The 13,213-nt window shown below is 35.7% G+C and overlaps 1 protein-coding gene across 4 annotated transcripts in view; it reads right to left on the bottom strand.

The window, feature by feature from the left end:
• LOC117420131 (neuronal PAS domain-containing protein 3) overlaps positions 1-13,213 on the bottom strand; it is a 228,853-nt gene that overhangs the window by 12,024 nt on the left and 203,616 nt on the right. For all 4 annotated transcript variants that reach the window (XM_058991636.1, XM_058991637.1, XM_058991638.1 and 1 more), the window contains one exon: positions 4,339-4,457. In XM_058991636.1, the coding sequence (XP_058847619.1) occupies positions 4,339-4,457 (119 nt within the window). The remainder of the gene's footprint in view (positions 1-4,338; positions 4,458-13,213) is intronic.

The raw sequence follows: 13,213 nt of genomic DNA, 5'->3' as shown, positions 1-13,213 counted from the left end.
TTCTAATAACACTGGTGTATCCAAATGAAATGCCATGGAATCAGTCAGATCCCTCTTTTATACAGCGGTAACCTGGGGATGATAATAGCCATGGGATTTTAATGTCATCAGGTTAAACGTCTTGTCTGAAGTACAGTAACTGGGCTCCAGAACACCACAATAGGTATTGGTTGTAACTGGCTCAACGGGAAGAGTCTGCCTATAAGCCATCAAAATCACTTACTGCAGCGGCTGATTTTCCATGGAGGGAGAGGGAGTTGTTAAGACATTTAGATTGGCTTAGAGGGGTAGATTTCTTTGAGAATCAAACCTGCGAACTTCCTGTCACATTGTTCTAGCAAATAAAAATGAATTGAGAGAGCTTTTGGCAGCAACCATTGTGCCCTGGAGCAAGCTGCTAGTGGAATTAAAATGTCCTGAATATGTACTGTAGGTGTCAGTGATGTGGCCTGAGCACTGTACTGCAAACAATATATCAATTTTGATGTGAGGATAACCACTAATTGTTGATGTTCCTCTGTCTATTAATTGAAGCATGCAATATTTTATATTTACTAAGGGCTACTTTTAAAGGTTATTAGTTCTGATAGTAATGTATAGGTTTTGCTTTTTTTATTTATTTTTATTACACAGCCAAAAGGCAGCTTTTCCTTTGGACACTGACCCTGTAGTAGAGTGATGCTAAATTACTGGGAACTTCCTAACAATATTATAATGAAGGGTTAAATAAGCGCTTTGTGATGGTGGTCCACTAAGAAAGGTGCTATATAAAATAAAGATTGATTGATCGTATTTTAACCTATTTGCAAAACAGGCAACAAAAATAAAATAAAAAATTGATAAGAACTACAGCTGGAATTACCGATAATAATAATAATAAAAAAAATGGTTAAAAAATAAAAGATCAAAGACAAATGTAAAAGTCAAAAAACTGTGGATGAACAAACAAGCAAAATGTTTACAACACAAAAAGAGAAGCACCTGAAAGTACCACCCTAGTTCAATCAATTTTCCAGGAATAGTTTCTGAATACTTTTGGGACACAGGCTAGCAGATGAAGATGATACTCTACGATGATATTCTTCCCCAGAGAAGTTACAGACAGTTCAGGAACTGCTGACTCCAGGTTAAAATTGTGCTGCACATCCAGTTCTTAGAAGAGTGTGACAAGCTGTCCGCTGGGCCCGATAATACACCATAAGCTTCAGATCTTCAAATAAACTTCAATTAGCTTTGGAAATAACACACTGGCCCATAAGCGAGCAGTTCTTTTTAAAAATAAATTAAATAAAACCGGTTCCAAATCTGCAGTTATAAAATCTTAATGTTATAAAATAAACAGATAGAAAAAAGAAAAATGGAAATAACCACACTAAAAATCAAAAGCCACAGGCATCAAAAGTTAGTTAAAAAGACAACTTTTTGAAGTAATTGCCACAAAGAGAAGTCTGGAGCAGACTGCTTCAGGAGTGCTCTTGGCAAAAACATCACACACACTGGCAAAACTTTAATATGCTCAAGCCGCTAAATGCAAACTGACACAGCAAGGTTGCGTCAGGCAACACAAAGCAAAAAAAATAGCATATCTCAATTTATTACAAACCAACATAACAAAAGGGATCCAGTTTTATAATTCATGGTTCAGCACACAATGCACATTCCCTCTGTATGAATATAGAATAGGTATACATAAGAAATAAGACTCATCAGCTCCCAGGGATTCTCAGGAGTGCTTTTGATATGTGATACAGCACAATAATGACTGAGAACCTTTACATGAGTGCATTAAATGAGATCAGCCCAAGATCTGTTTAAAAAAAGATGGGTTTAAGCTAGAGAAGGAATCTCTTTGATATGACCTCCATAGTAGAACGGTGATATAAGCATCCACGATGAGATGAGTTCCTGTGCTTCCCTGCCTACTTCAGGCAGCTAATATCTGCACTTGTATGTAATATTTATATAGATGCATTATGTAACAACACATATTTAGATTATTTAAAACACAAGTACTGTATTAAGAAGAGTCCTTGTCAGGCAACTAATGTATGCTTGTATGGATTTTAATATTTATGCTGAGCCGAAACCTCATGTTTATCTGCATGAAATATATACTTCCAGGCAGATGTAATAGATCAACAGGACACGATGCAAAAAGACAGAATCAAAATATGATTAGTTCATGCTGTCAAATGGACCTCACAATACTGCATCACACTCCCTTTCTAATCATTGGATCTTTTCTTATTCTGTAACTCAGATTACACTTTTGATTTTCAGAAATCACTGCAACACATCACTGTCAGATACAAAAACAGGAAATGAAAACAGCCCGTTTGAACTGTAGAGTTAATTGTAAAATCGGCCTCCCTCAAGGTTCTGATGGTGATGTTTTCTTTTTTTTATTTCCGGCGGACTACTACTCTGTTGAAAAGGGTCTACTTAATAACGTCTGTGACAAAATGGGAGTGAACCCAAGCCATACACTTATCTCCTTTGCTTAGAAAACTCCACGCATTGCTCACGCACTTCACCTGGCTAAGCAAATGCGCTCTTCTGGTTTGTTCACCTCTCCATTTCTTCTCCATAAATGTTTAGTCAGGGAAAATGTATATTAATTGAAGTAGTCCCAGCAAACACATGCTGACCTAAACCTCCTACTGGAAAGTGCAACACAGTGGCATCCCACATGAGAACGGCGACAAAGATACCAGAAGTCATTACTGACTGGAGACAAACAGCACCTACGTCTTCCATGGTGCAGAAGGCATTTACACCTGATGGTGTGAATCCATGAATCATGTTTCACCTTATTCAAAAGTAACGGTTCTGTCTGAAAGAGTTTAAATCAAACTTACAGCACTGCATGCATTACACAACACCTTGAGGGTAACGAGTGGTTCTGTGATGGTCTGGAGGCAGGGGTCTAGGGTTATTCTCTCTATTTACAGTAGATAGCAAGTCAAGGTAAATGGTGACTCAAGGCAGTGATGTGGAGGTAAGGGACAGCAAGGATACACCAAAATGATGCATCTTATAGAATGTACCAAGGTCACTTTGGAATCCCAGTGAGGGTATTGATTGGCATTACAGGGCCAATGTATGTCACATGGACCAAATTTATTAATCACTATTCTCACTTTTTAAAATGATGGTAAAAAATTCTTATCATCTTCCTAATTATGACCTTATCTTCCAAATCATGGCTCTTGTCATATTATGTCCTACAAAATTAACTGACATTTGTTGCACCTAAATCAGTTATTTTATTTTATGAATACATAAACTATGCAAGCATATGCAGAAGAGAAAAAAACAACAAACAACAACAGCAACAAAGCCTGATACCCGTACTCCATTTTATAATTGGACGGGTAGCTGTTATTACTGTTTTTCAGTATACCTTGGGGGGCAAGGTAGTTTTAAAGTAATTTTAGTGCATCATAACAGTTTTGACATTTTTAGTAAAAAGCGCACGGCCAATTTTCTCAAAGCAATAACACAATTTGAACAGTATAAAACTATCAAGAACAAATCCTTCACCTGCTCCAAGCTGCAACTACGTTATTTCATGGCCCTTTTATGGCACTATAATGTTTATTTAATATAGGCCTAAATGCAAAGTCAGTAAGGCGATAAAGAATGCAAAGCATATTTTGTTAAGATTTTAAACCATTAAGATTCTAGTTGGAAGCAGAATTCCGTTGTGATTTGGTTTCTCGGTAATCACCTGATTAGATAACCTATTTGACTTGTGTATTTAACATTCCGAGTTTGCAGAAGTTTTACAAAACAGGTCTCCTTAGGGAAAAGAACAGCAGGAAGCAGACTTTTTCAACATTGCGGCATGGGTACTTTCAATGTTTAATTGAAAGAAGCAACACAATAACCTTTGTAGTTTTATAGATGAGAAGTAAAGATTTCTGTTGTTTATCAAGAGGATTTCTCAATTAAATTGAATTCTGGGATATGCTTTGTGGGATTTATGCTCTGCCAGGGTATTATGGGTAAAGCAGTTTATTCTACAGTGTGCGAAAAAAGTGTCATTGTTAATATATAACAGCAATGGTTTATTGTGCTTTAAGGAAATGACTGCCAATCTTCACACTCTGTTGCACACAATGATTAGTCTGGTTGTCCTTCTTAATGAAAACTGCAGAAGTGAGAACCAGGTATTTAAAAAGCTTTTTATACCAAGTATAAAAGTTTAAGAAGACATGTGATGTAGGTCATTTTATTGCGTCAGATAAGCCACAGCATGGGTGGATTTACCCCAGGAGCCCTTTGCATTTGCATTGCACTGCAATGAGCCACAGCTAAAGAACAGCATCTCTTTACCTTGTATCCAGATGATTTGATGTGGACTCCTCTCTTGGTCAATGTAGATTTCATTCGTATAAAAAACGAGCGCTCCAGCGTATTGTCAGCAGCTAGTAAACTGGGGCTGGTGGATTCCACTGTAAACACAAACAAAAACCCAATGTGGAATTAAAAATAGTCTACTGTATGTCAAAGTTATATTAACTTCTGATTACATGTATGTTCTACCATAGATGTAATCAATTGAACTGGTAAGAGAAATGTTATTGATGTCATAAAGTACAACCTTTGATATGACATTGCGAGGAACCTTCTTGAATAAGTCAATCACCGCTCAGTAAAACATTTGTTCTATACATTCCAGAAGACAGAAGTCTGCTGCTGTTAAGTGAGTATATGAAGATAAAAAGCAGGTCACTTAAAGATGCAGATCTAAATAAAACAAGAACTAGTCTGAATTGTGAGTCATATAAGGAAACAATGCACGTAAAAGTCGGGACATCGCCTTTCTGCGAATATCTTTTGTGTTTTTTTGTTGTTTCTGAGGACTTGAATTAAATGTCACTTAAAATCTAACTAGTCCTTTATCACTCTAGGGAAAAGCCAAGCTATGTTATATTTAGTCATTTCATTTCTTCTGATTAAATATGAATAACTATGACATTTTTCTCATCATCTAACACAGCAGAATACGCCAACAGCTTTTTAATACACTATATAAGCACAACCCTCAGCTCTGAGAGTTTAATTCGCCCCTCTAATCCAATCACATCAACCTTATTTCTCTTATCAGAGATTCCCATTTTGAATTAAGTGAGCTCATTAGTTTTAATCAAAGCCAGAGAGATCAAAACTTACACTTAAATGCTTTAGATCAGAACTGTCACTCAGCTGTGGAGTTCTATTTTACTAAAACACAAGATCAGAGCCCTTTAGAACTTATCTTTTTCATTAGGCATGATGATGGCTTAAAGACGCACACATATTTTTAAAAAACATTTTTAGACTACACTTTAGGTCATTCCCGTTGAGTATTTTTGGTACACAATAAAAAAAAAAAAACAGTCAAAGTGATGGCAAATTCTACAGCTTCCATCTCACAGGATAATTCTGAATGTAACCTTCATATCATGTTGTGAATGTATTATTATTATTATTTATTTCTTAGCTGACGCCCTTATCCAGGGCGACTTACAATTGTTACAAGATATCACATTATTTTTACATACAATTTCCCATTTATACAGTTGGGTTTTTATTGGAGCAATCTAGGTAAAGTACCTTGCTCAAGGGTACAGCAGCAGTGTCCCCACTGGGATTTGAAGCCACGACCCTCCGGTCAAGAGTCCAGAGCCCTAACCACTACTCCAGACTGCTGCCTATGTACATACATATACCATCATGTTAGGGTATACATCCTTACATGGTATAAAACCAGTTTACTATTTTTTTTTGTTTGTTTTTGCAGTGGCACACTTAAACAAATGACTCTCACAGTACCTTTCATCAGAACAAAAATGGCTGTTGCACCAACCCACCCCATTGGTACATTAATCACAAAAAACATCAATCAGTCTGTTTTAATGACCTAAACAGCAGCAGATCTAAATACTCACACACTTTAAACTCTATATTAATCCTGCTGGTGTTTTCCCCTGAGAGTGATTTATACACCACTGCATTAACAGCACCAAATATAGTGGAAATAGGTCCATGTCAGAGCGGTTTAATGAGTGGCAGAGGTATTTCAATCTGCAGCTGTGTAGATCATTAAAAGATATTTCAATGAATATTCCTGTTACATATTGTGTATTTATGACCAATTTATGGACCAGTTTTTGGGCCACACTTCACACTTGCGGTACTGCTAGTCAGTTCCTTATTTTTTGGTCTACATTCAATTTGAATGTCCAAAAACATTTGAATAAAAAAATAATAATATCAGGTTCGGAAATGCTCATTAAAAAAGTTATAATTAATAAAACCATTTCTATCAAACTGCAGTTTGCCAATACATGGGTTTTTAATAGTATTGTTGATTATTAACAAGGCATAACAGTTCATTATAATAAGATGTTACTGATATTTTACTAGTATAAAGCTTCATGTCGTTGTCATGAAGGACATGGTTACATGTGCTTGTGTTACTATATTGCTATTGCATTTTAATTTTAGTTATAACCATCGTTATTGTTTAAATAAATCTTTGCTGTTGACTTTTCTACAGATACTTAAAATGTTACCACCGTTTCTAAGATCAATTTACCACATTGCAAAGCAATGAGTGTTATATCAGAAGCCAATCCAAAATATCAGAGAAAGCAATACCATAACTAAACGTAGCTAAGAGAATACATAAGTCAAGTTTAAGCATCATGAAGCCTCATTAAGTCTGGGTGGGGGATCTATTTTGTTTTTAGTTTTTATTCATTTTATTTAAAAATTCGTTGGCCAAGATATAAACCCATTCACATTTTTCCTCTTGCACAGCAGTAGAGAGTGCTGCTGGTAACTGCAGCAAATGCAGTGCTAGTATCATGCAGCAACAACAAATCTAATAAAGCACAACTAATAAACACTGTAGGTGATAAAAATCAGCAGTTAGGCAATTAATTCAGCTGCAACATTATCAAAAAGAAAAAGGGCACTATTGTCATGACAAAGTATTCAACCATTAGAGAAGCCCACTGAGACCTGGTCTCACAGACTTTGTACATTTAGCCCCTTAAATCCACATATTTTGCATGATAGCCATTTTTTCCCCCAGGATCTTTAAAAATACCATTCCCATTAGCTTCATGTCCGAGCTAGGCCAACTGTTTCTGAAACAAATCATATTCCCTTGTATTTTAAATCAGCATGCCAAAGTTTGCTGCCAATTTGCCACAGAAATATGTCTGAAACAGATGCACTCCTTAAGGGTATTTCTACTGACCTTAGTAATAACATTTGGTCTGCAATATCTTACACACAATGATTGGCATATACCAAATCTGACCTAGATGTACAATTATCCAAAACTGGCACTTTCCAAATGTCCTGTGGAATTCCCACGTGCCAATCTGAAAACATATTTGTCCAGTTTTCTGACACTGTCCGTACAGCAGTCTGACATTTTCTAGTTTTAAACATGTATTTTCTTATAGCCAGTTTCATGACATTGCCAATGTTTAAAATATGTATGAATTGGTGTCTTTACAAATGCTAGTCGCCCCCTGTTAAAGCATGTAACTTTTTATGCTGTACAGGTTAGTACAGACTACTTCAGATATCCCACTGTTGACAACACTAAGGGCAGATTATAGCAACAGCAATACAGTAATAATTTTAGATTTATATAGGGAAAACAAATGTAATTATGAAAAAAATAAGCAATTACAAAGATGCTGTAGTATATTAAAAGATATCAAATAATGAAACAGTAAAAACATTTAATTATTGTGTTAAACCTCCCCCCTCCCCCATGCAAACAGATTCAACAAAGGGAAATTACAAATGTACCAAATCAAAACCACAGATGACGACACAAACACATTCAGAAATAAATATGAAGTTGCATGTCTTGCAATAGTGACATCTTTACAGCATCAAAATGGTGATTGCAGTTAAGCATGGTCTGGAGCATTTTGAATTCTGAGACAGACACAGTTTTAACCTCAGAATACAGTCGCGTGTGATTTTTTTTAAACATATTTTTATTTCTTTGCAGACATATATTCCCTCTCATTCCATGTGTAACTAGCATGAGTCAGGGTACAGTACAGTGAAATACTGATCTTTAACCGATAGTGTAAACAATCACAGTGGGATGCAAACTGTACCCAAACTGTTAGTCATTGAGGATGGACATGCTGCCTTTAATTTTTCAAATTTCATTGTCTCTGATTTTGTCAATCAGACATGAACCCAATTGGCAAGAGTTTTAAACAGACCCGGGTTTGGCTGCTGCTTACCGTAAAAACCGGTGTATAAGTCGCACCGTATATAAGTCACCCCCGCTTTTTGAGACAACCATTTCAGGAAAAAGCCTATAGGTCACACCGGTGTATAAGTTGCTCCCCCCTTTTTAGGACCCCCTAAAATACCTAGAAAATAGACTCATACAAAAGGTTTTTACAGTAAGTTACATAATTTTACTGCACAGCAATGAAACAGGTTTTGGTAAAAGTTACTCATGAGAAATAGAATGACAGTACTGATATTATGGGTTCATGAGGTACTGATACCGATAAGGTGAATGCTGGTATCCAAAAATCTTGTTGACCATCTCCTGGTGTCCCCGGCTGCCATTTGCTTTTGTACAGCAGTGGATTGTTGTTCCACAGCCACCCCACAAAGAGGTCATGTATCTGCATAGACTTTACAAATATTAAATACCTACAACAATTAATAGAAATCACAACTTTTAATGGTGCCACTAAAAACTGTTGTGCGGTATTTAAAGAGTGTGTCAGTGTTGTAGTGCAGTTCCGAAAAATATCATATTTTTATTATATAACAAATATTTGTTATATAATAAAAACACATACAAACATTTTTGTTTTTCCAGGCATACATGTACTCAAAGCTCCACACTGTAATTGTCAGGTTTTATAAAGCTATGGTATTGTCAGATTTTATGAATGGGAATTTAGAAATCTACCTACTAAAGTAAGACCAAGGGTACATTTTGATTATAACTGGTGCTAGCCTAGCGTACTGAAAAGCAGTAAAGCATCACCACTTAGTGAATTCAATGTTTGCAGTGATTGCTCCATTAAAGACTCTGCAGTCGAGCACAGTGAGACACTGCTTAGGAAGAAATACTAGGCACTACTGAGGCAATGATTTTTGAGTAAATACAAGCTTGCTGCAATGTTTAAAAAATACAAAAATTGCACTCACGAAGGATAATTCAGCCTCACACTGTGTAAAATGAAACATTTTCTAAGCAAATCCTGCAGAGAATTGGACTGCTGGAGTATACATTATATTGAGTGGGCCCTTGGTCCTGGAGGAGGTAGATGAGGACAGCAGAATCATTGCCCATTCATTGCTGAAATGGGGTTCATGTCCAGATGGAATAATCTGATACAAACCTTTTCAGTTTGTTGATTTAATAGTCTGAAATCAGACTTCCATTTGTTCTCTGAAGGATAAATGACACAAAAGCTATAACTAGTATACAGTATAGTGTAAATTAAATTAAACATTTGCACACGCTTTTATTCTAATGTTTATTAAATATCAATCTTTATAAAAATAAAATATAAATAACATATCAATAAATGTTTTCTCTGCCTAATGTCAAGGTCACCTTGTGCCAGGATATTATATTAGGGACGATCACTAAAGTATTAATATACTGTTATGCCAGCAAACTGATATGGCACACTTTTGGCTGCAAAATCTGTTTCAAACACTTGCACCCAAGTGCTGGTAAATGTGTTCTGGACAGGCCTGTAAGATTTTTTGTTTGTGGTTATCTGGCCTACACACAGCACCCCAGTTTATCCCAAAGAGAAGAGCAGGCCAAGGGAAATTTGAGACTTTTATTACTGGAACCAGTCCTGCACCACTTTGCAGTGTTGTAAAGAGTATTGTTCTGTTTGAACAGGTAGAGATAAACACCATAATACTGCACAGAGGTGGTAGGGAAAAGGTGTGATATACTCCCCCTAATAACTGGACTGGACCAAGTCCATACCAGCAGAAACTCACTAGTTGAGATCCCATTGCTTCCTTGATAGTTGGAACGATGCAGTCAAATATAGTTTCTCCAAGTTTCTTATACCTATGCATCTGATAAAAAATATGTGTTCACAGATTCCTTGTTCCTCAGAACTGTTTTCCTGTGCCCTATTCTCACTATTGGTAACCCCTGTTACTTTTTTCCAATGGTGAAGTACCCTATATTTTTTTATAATTTTGTTAGAGTAACAATTTACGCTGGCTCTTTCCTGTATAACTGATTCTGAGTATTGTGATGCCATTTTCAAATGATTGTACAAATTGTGTGATACAAGCCACATGACAGGACATTTCAGTGATCAAATATACAAAATATTTTTTGTTTGTGTAGATACTGTATTGTTACTAGCACACATTTTATATGTCACCAAATGATTTCTTGTGTGCTGTCATACTGCACACTGGGCATTTGAACAGTGTTAATGCTGAGTTTTTTACAACCTATATTCAATTACAAAAAATAAGTCCTTTGAGCAGTCAGTAACAGTGATTTCTATTAAAAAGTCATGTTCAATCTTCTTTGTTGATGGAACAGAACAGCTAACACTTGAAACATTGTACATGTTCCAAAAGGTCAATAGTTATTACATGGAACAAAATGCCTTTCTATCTTTCACAGTGTTTAGGGTTTTTGCCGTCTTCCAATAAACTTTTAAATTTAAGAAAACACTCAACACCGCAGATGATGTATAGATTCCTATTTCTCTTCTAATCTTCAGAGGCCTGCGTCGGGAACAAAAATATATTTATGGACATAAAATTAATTCCATATTGAAGCACAGGATTCAGAATGCCACAATCTAAATTAGAATAATGGCATTTAAAAAAAAAATCCTCATAGGATTTTTTGAGTGTTGATAAACAATATTTTTTCATTTAGAAAGCTGCATTCCCCTAAATGTGAAGCCTTTGGTGCAGATTTGAGTTTTCTGTAACAGAATACTGGGTGTCTACGGTGTGGGATTTATACACTATAATAAATATGCACACATTTTCATTTTTATCAATATGGCTCACTTACTAAGCTTCCAAATTGTTGTAGACATTTTTTCTATAACAAATTAAATCCATCATGGGAGAGGCTTCTAAATTATGTAGCCTTTCTTGCAAAAAAACACATTAATGTAAAAAAAACCCCAAAAAACCCATCAACCACCTCAGAGTAACAAACTACAGTTTTAATCAGCAGGATATTACAATATTTATACACTGAAACCAGGCACTTTCGATTACTGTAATGGAACCAGTAATGATATGTTGCTTTATGTGACTAGCTTAATATCAAATAAACTGAAAGCAAATGATTTTCAATAACTTGAACATGTAAAACTGGTGTACAATTGGAGAGAACCAAAGGATTTCTTTTTCTACTGTTCATTCCTCTACCCACAGTATAATTTCATACTTTCCTTTTACTTCATTTGTCGTCAGGTTCGAAGGCTTGAGCTTAACAAAAAAGCCCTTTTTACCTTTTTACATTTTTGTACTTTGTAATGTTAATGCTATATTTTTTCTTTTACTTTTGATTACAAATCTACTTAGGCATAATGAATCTGAGCGCTACACTCTGCAACACCTAGCTGTGTTATAGTCAAGAGAATTAGCAGTAATATATTTTGAACCTGTTCACTCAAATGCTAATGTGTATACATCTTGTTGTCAGTACTGATCTCCTGACTTGTGCAGCAATCAACAAATGGTGGAGTATTTGCTGTCACACAAGCTGTGACCATTACTTTAATTACATACCATAAAAAAAAACCTTTTCTAATGAGCAACTCTTCTCACAAATGGTTACTGGCTCACCCTTTTGTCCTTGGAAAAAAAAAGCTGCAACAGATGATTTCAATTCAATTCAAACATTTGCACAAACACTTCTTTCAAGAGGTAATACATATTACCTCATACATAATATTACACATGTCAGCAAGCCAAGGTATAATTAGAATTACACAAATGTTCCTATCTATGGTTGCATTTATGCTAAATGATAGGATTAAATACTAGGATTAAAATAAACATTAAGTATCACCCAGCGAGCACAAAACAGTACATTTAACATCCCTTCAATATTACAGAGAGTCATTTTGACATGTCAAAGTAAATTGCTAGGCTCTGAAGTAAAATCCACAAAAAGGGAACAACAAACATAAAAAAGTGAATTATGGAGCTCAACTCTTCTCAGATGCACTTTCTTTCCATTATATAGTCAAGGTTAATATTTTACCCATGAACATTATTCAGATTGAGATGAAGTTTACTTTGCCATGGACAGTATACTGTATGATACTGGCTTGGTCAGAAGTAATTCTTAGAAAGGTTTCAGAAAATACATACATCAATTTTAAACTGTTTTAAGGTGTTTAATACATCAGTTTTAACAAGCTAGGAATTCACCAGTTTAAGATTTGATTTTAAGGTCATTCTCAAAAGTTTGGATATGCAACACCCTTTTACACAGCCACTAATATGCAAAAAAGATTAGATTTTCTATTTCAATGATATCCTTCAATAGAATGTCCTTTACACTACATTCACACATAGCAAATAATTGGACCTTGCAGTGTCCCTGCTGTCAAAGCTGGAAATTAGACCAGTCCTGCAGACTATGATCATGTCAGCGAAACGATGATCTACTGATCAATCAGCGGTGCAAATGAGGCTTCACAGTACAGCACATGTATGGTATACTGCCAGTTTCACTGCATTCATCCCGCTTTGACGCTCTGCCATTGTATTTCCCAACACCATAGAGAGGTGTTGAGAAATAAGCTGATTTTAACCCAAGTGGAAAATCATGATTTATCAAACTAATCTCAACTCCTTATTGGAAATTATGCAACTCAGGTTGTCTTCAAAAGAAGATTAACAATGATACTGGTATCATTCAGGGGTAGTTCCTTACCCATCACAGGACTTTAACTCTAGACCCTGGAAATGCTGAAGAGAGAGGCAAGACTGAAGAATCGGGTGACGTCCAAGGTCACAGATACAGGAAACTCACATGCCAATACTTTCAAGTACCTTTAAGCTGTCTTTTTAATACAGTGAATCACTTCCGTCCCGGGTGTTTTGATTCTTATAAGCCGTTGATTCTTAAAAGCGGACTAATATGATTACTGTGGTGCAGAATCAAACTTAGTATGAGAATGATAAGAGCTTG

The sequence above is a fragment of the Acipenser ruthenus genome, chromosome 18, assembly GCF_902713425.1.
Source record: "Acipenser ruthenus chromosome 18, fAciRut3.2 maternal haplotype, whole genome shotgun sequence".
Taxonomy (NCBI): Eukaryota; Metazoa; Chordata; class Actinopteri; order Acipenseriformes; family Acipenseridae; genus Acipenser; species Acipenser ruthenus.
This window is presented reverse-complemented; position numbering and strand designations above follow the sequence as displayed.